The 5,854-nt window shown below is 46.6% G+C and overlaps 1 protein-coding gene across 1 annotated transcript; it reads right to left on the bottom strand.

The window, feature by feature from the left end:
- Window positions 1-278: 278 nt before the first annotated feature.
- On the bottom strand, window positions 279-3,226 carry pglyrp2 (peptidoglycan recognition protein 2). Its single transcript, XM_021568091.2, has 5 exons — window positions 2,903-3,226; window positions 1,756-2,604; window positions 1,404-1,614; window positions 857-1,151; window positions 279-597 (listed from the first exon to the last, which is right to left on the bottom strand). Exons 1-5 carry the CDS (start codon window positions 2,964-2,966, stop codon window positions 568-570), a joined length of 1,449 nt encoding a protein of 482 aa, XP_021423766.2. The 5' UTR covers window positions 2,967-3,226; the 3' UTR covers window positions 279-567.
- Between the last annotated feature and the right edge of the window lie 2,628 nt (window positions 3,227-5,854).

Raw genomic sequence — 5,854 nt, 5'->3', positions numbered from 1 at the left:
CAGTTCTAGTGGACATTCCTGTAGTCAGCATGCCAATCACACACTCCCTCAACTTGAGACATCTGAGGTATTTTGTTGTGTGACAAAATTGCGCATTTTAGAGTGGCTCTGTATTGTCCCCAGGACAAGGTGCACCGGTGTAATGATCGTGCTGTTTAATCAGCTTCTTGAAATGCCACACCTATCAGGTGGATGGATTATCTCGGCAAAGGAGAAATGCTCACTAACAGGAATGTAAATACATTTCAGCACAAAATTGGAGAGAAATAAGCTTTTTGTGCGTATGGAACATTTCTGGGGTCTTTTATTTCAACTCATGAAACATGGGACCAACACTTTACATGTTGCTCTAATATTTTTGTTCAGTATACTGTACATGTCTCGCTGTTGTGTTACAATACTGTAATGTGAAGCAGTGACAACCATAAGGGTGAGTGTTATATCCTGTTATAACTCTAAAACACACTATTATTATGGACATAACAAATTGATACCCCCATACAATCCAATGAGACATTTTGACAAAACTGGTTTAATTCCACACTGCTTTTTACATGCTTGTCTTCTTCATTGGTCCTTTTTCGATGAGCTGGTTTCCTGTAAAAGGTTGCTGTAATGAGTGATCAAGATAACACCGGATCTAAACGTGTCAGCAGCATCAAAATCAACAGTGGACAAACAGATTAATGTTGGTGTTTATCACTAATGTCTAATATAGGAAAAAGGGCACAATTGTATTATGATTGAATAGTGTTCTGGTGGAACTGTGATGCCCTTCTGAGTGTGTATGTATTAAAAGGATACATTTGACATTGACTGACAGTATAGTAACCTATAATACTGAACAGTCTCTCACCCCAAAGTGCTCCCAGCCCTTGATCTCTGAGTAGAGGGCGTCTCCTGGACATGAGGTGTCCACCAGCTGCCGGTGCCCGTGGAGGGTGAAGTTGGCCTGCAGGCGCCCGCCATCCACTGCACACTTGGCCAGGTGTTGGCGCACCAGATCCAGGGCGTGGAGTGAGGGCAGAGAGGAGGAGTAGTTGCCAATGAAGGCCACGCCGTAACCGTAAGCGTTCTGCCCCCTGGTGTGGGTGCCAAGGTGATACCAGCCGCGCCCCTCGTAGATGTACCCGTCAGAACCTACCACAAAGCTGAGGGGAACATACATTTAGGAGTTGGAGTGATAAAACAAATCGCATTATCTCACAACCCTGATTCCTGTTATAGCATCTTGTCATTTTATATTGCACAGTTATACTGTGTAATAAATATCATGTCAAGATTTGCTATGGTATGACTGCTTCAGTAATTGTAGGCTGACACAGCACACTTGTCTCCATCTATGAAGCTTAGTATAAAGGGTTTGTTAATATCTGCGAATGGATGAGGGGGTCAAAGTTCACCTATATCCGATGTCGGCCCAGCCGCGGTCTTCTTGGTGGAAGCGCTGCATGGCCCTCATGCTCCTGGAGCACTGCCTGAAGGAGTGACAGGGCCTGTCTGGCTCGTAGGTGTGGTGGATATATAGGAAGGGGAGGGGCAGGGCAAGAGGGAAGGGAGACCCTCGGTAGGGTGCCGCCCCCCACTGACACCGTGGGATGATGGGAGGGCAGTCTGGAGAGGAGAGGTATAACCAGAGTAGAACAGGTTCAATTACTCTTCATGTTTACAGACTTCAAATGAGTAGCCATTTATCACCTACAATTTCATAATTACAGGGGTAAATGATTCCCTCTCTCCTTCCCTGAGACTCACCCCAGTATCTGTGGACAAATTCCAGCATTCCGTCTCTCACTGCTTTTTCCACCCCTGTATCCTTGGCTATCCACTGAGTGTCCTCCAGCCTCCACACCAGGTATAGGGTCTCCATCACCTGCCTCTGGGTGTCCAGGGTGCCCAGCAGGGCTTGGGAAATCTCTCTACGCTTGGGGCTGATGTGGCTGGATACAACCCCCAGGTCTTGCCCCTCCAGCACATGGTTGTAGTAACCCTTCAGCACCTCGCTGAGTTTACCAGGCTGTTCAGAGGGGGCCAGGGTGGCAAGATCCATGCCCAAAATGGACCCATCCATTCCCCCATTGACGAGGGCATCGGTGGCCAGGGTGGGCACCCTAGACAGCTTGAACACCCTGGGGTTGGTCAAGTTGTCCCAGCAGCCATCCGGCCCCAGACGCTGAGCGGGTGGAAAGTCCTGGAGGCTAAGGAACGACAACCCTAGGTTTTTGGCCAAGGTGAGGGGAAACATACCCAGAGGAGGGGTGCCCTCAAGCTTAGCTTTCAGACCCACCTCAATGCCTAGAAGCATGGGAGCGATGGCCACTGTGGTGCCATCTTGGGTCAGAACGACCCCTCTCTCCTCACCACGGTCCGTCACAAAATGGTGGATGGCTTTGTCGAAGAAGCCAAAGAGAGTGGTGTTGAACACAGAGGTGTGGGTGTGGCTGATGTTGTTGGAGGCCCCCAGGAAGTGCAGGGTGAGTGGGTCCTCGTGTCCGGCCGTCCTGCGGAGCCTCCTCACAAGGGCTAGTGGGGACAGGTCTGGGTTCGAGTCCTCAGCCTGCTCTACGGCACTTATGAAACTGTCCATGTCGCGCAGGTGGTCCTCTGAAACCAAAACAAATGTTTTAGTTCATGCTACAACAGACTCCGTGCAAACAGTTACCTGGGCCTTCATTCATACTCATATTCATACTCATATTCATACTCATATTCATACTATCTGGGGTATTTAATGTCTTGTACATCAGCTACATACTAGTGACTTTTTGTGTTAAATTGAGCTCTCAGTTTAACAATAGAAGCATATGTTGCCAATGGAGACGGACAATGCAGTAAGGCGGCCATACCTTCAGACATATGAACCCAAATGAACATGTAATTACAGTCCATTAACACAGGTTACCTGAACAGAGAACGCTGTGGCACGTTCCAGCCACAATGAAGAGCCATAGAACCACTGTAGTCATGCTGAGTGTAGCTGCACCACACCAGATCCAGAGGCTAAACTAAAACCCACAAACAATCCCCAGACAAGGTCAACCCAGGCTGCCGATTAGAGTTGTAATCTTCTTATCTCTTACGGTCCAACACTCTGTTATGACAAACCACAACCACTCATGACAAACCACAAGCAGAATGTCCAGGTGCTCAATAAGGCTTTGTATCAAGTACCTTTGTATCAAGCTGGTTTCACTTCCCACTTCGGGGAATCAATGTGTTTGTAATGCGGTGTCCCAATAGATGAAATAACTCTTTATACACAGACGCCTCCAAATATTGATTGGTTCCTACCCAAAGTCAAAGTTTGTCATCGGAAAACAAATAAGGCCCTTTGAAGCTTGTGATGAGATCAGGCTTAAAGGGACACGAGAAAGTGCTGAAGATGTGCTGGTTTGTATTATTAGTCGTCCCATTATTTCTTTCCCATGATATACATCTATTACATCCACCTTTCACACATGGATGTAATTACACACACAGACACACACAGATAGTGAAGTCTGGTAAATGTGTTCCACTATGCATAGAGAGGGGCGGTCTGTTTACCGTCAGTGTCAGGGAAACCCAGTAACCTTACTGGAAAGGACTCTTAACAAATTCCCCTGAAAACAACCCAATGTAGTTGGCATACACTACAATCAGTGCATGTATGCTTTTTCAGATGACAGAAACGTTCATGACTCATGGCATTAGTGTCCCATGGCAGGTGGTGTCCATATGCTTATGAGGTTTTGGTAGTAGGGAGTAAAGGGGAACAAAGTCTATTACACTTGAGTGAGTGCTGCATTGAGAATTGCAGCCAGTGTCTGTTTGTTTTTGTGTTTTTCTTCCATCCCCAACCCATTTGTTCTCAATGTATGAGGTGAATTTTGGCCCCAATGTTTATTGTCCCTTTGTGCCATTAAGCAAACATCCATTACCCGTGGATAAATGGGACAATAGTGGCCTCTACTGGATGATAATTCGATTTTTTTATTTATTATTTGTGTAGGTTTAACAAAATCTGTTTAAAATACGGATTTATGAAAACTGTAATATTTTAATTGTATCAATACCATAAAGTTTCAACAGAAGATATTTCAACATTCATATTGTGATGTGTGAGTGTGACGTATCACCTGGAATAATATTTGCTATGTTTATTTCTTCTCCGTGCATGTTTCAGTGTCAACTTTCCACCATGTGTGCTCATTGAATGAAATAATCCTTGTTTTTATTCATATTCTGTTCAAGAGTATCTAACCGTAGCAGCACGTTTCCTGATGTGTTGAAATTGATGGACGGTTGTCAGAACAGTCATTGGGTGATGTTAGGTACTAATGCCCCATTCAAAATAACTGGGAACTGGGAAATCTCCGACTTCAGTGCGTTCAAGACAACTGGGATCTCGGGAAAAACTAGTTCCCACTGGGAAAAATCCTTTGAACTGTCATCCAACTCGGGCATCCTTCTGGAGTTACGACCTAAAGATCACTTACGTCATGATTTGACCTCGTTTTTTTCCCCAGAGTTCCCAGTTGTCTTGAAAGCACCAACAGTCATGCGCTGATATTTTATTATACACCAATATTCTGCTGTTGTTGACAGTCACTCACTCTCCTCACCTTCCTCTCCCCCTGTAGAAAATGGAGACTCGCTTCACCAGGGGCAAGTCTGCGATTCTAGAGCGTTCACTCGCCAGACTCTTCTCTGAAATGGTACAGTACTGCCAGAGTCAGGTGTACTCTGCGTCGGATGTACTCTGAGTCGGGTGTACTCTGCGCTGCAGGCACGCTTGGCAGACTTCGGTCAAGGCGTGGGGGGCCAGCCTGCTGGATGTGCTGGTTTTGAGAGAAGAATGTAAAAGGGAAACCAAAGTGTTGAATATACTGCTCTTCATCAAGGCATGACCAAGAAAACTTTGCACATTGTGTGTGATTCACATACTAGACTTTTTCATTAGTGTAATAATAACCAATGTATGACATTATACTATACTAATTCACATAACATTAGGCTATAACGTAATACAAATATAGCCTAGTTATGAATGGCTCTTGGCTGTAGCAGCGACTTGACCTCCACTTCAAGAGACCTGGCCTCAGACATAAGCATAAACACAAACAAACCACCTTCTGGTGTCACGAGATACTAGGAGTGGTGGGTGGAATCAGGCGCAGAGAGCAGGGTTCAGTAGATTGTCAATTTATTCTCCAGTGCACAAAACGGTCACGCCAACACACAGGGCCAGCCCAAACACAGGACCAAAATAGTCCGGAGAATACACACACGAAAAACCACCATACAACAGAGTAACAAAAAACAATCCCGCACAAAACAAGGGCGGGACAACCTACTATATATAAGAACGCTAATTAAACTAAAATACACACAGGTGAAACTAATAAGACAAAACCAACAGACAAACGAAAAAGGGATCGGTAGTGGCTAGTATGATGGCGACGACGACCGCCGAGCACCGCCCGAACAGGCAGGGGAGCCAACTTCGGTGGAAGTCGTGACAGTACCCCCCCCCTCGAGGATGACCCGGAGGATGAGGTGCCGGGCGATCCGGGTGGAAATCTCTCAGGAGAGAAGGGTCCAAAATGTCCCCCACCGGAACCCAGCATCTCTCCTCCGGACCGTACCCCTCCCAGTCCACGAGGTACTGTAGGCCCCCCACCCGGCGTCTCGAATCCAGAATGCCCCGAACCGTGTACGCTGGGGACCCCTCGATGTCCAGAGGGGGCGGAGGGACCTCAGGCACCTCACCTTCTTGCAGGGGACCAGCCACCACAGGCCTGAGGAGAGACACATGAAACGAGGGGTTAATACGGTAATACCTAAGAAGTTGTAACCTGTAACACACCTCGTT

Source organism: Oncorhynchus mykiss, chromosome 17, assembly GCF_013265735.2.
Source record: "Oncorhynchus mykiss isolate Arlee chromosome 17, USDA_OmykA_1.1, whole genome shotgun sequence".
NCBI lineage: Eukaryota > Metazoa > Chordata > Actinopteri > Salmoniformes > Salmonidae > Oncorhynchus > Oncorhynchus mykiss.
Note: the sequence above shows the minus strand (reverse complement) of the source record. Positions and strands in the feature narration are given on the sequence as shown.

What these genes read in the sequence shown, in the direction of transcription:
- pglyrp2 (XM_021568091.2), bottom strand. Translation starts at nt 2,966, where the DNA reads ATGACTACAGTGGTTCTATGGCTCTTCATTGTGGCTGGAACGTGCCAC. An exon ending in CCACAGCGTTCTCTGTTCAG is followed by an intron (nt 2,605 to 2,902) that starts GTAACCTGTGTT and finishes TTTTGGTTTCAG; the next exon opens with AGGACCACCTGCGCGACATG. An exon ending in AGGGCTGGGAGCACTTTGGG is followed by an intron (nt 598 to 856) that starts GTGAGAGACTGT and finishes AACCTTTTACAG; the next exon opens with GAAACCAGCTCATCGAAAAA.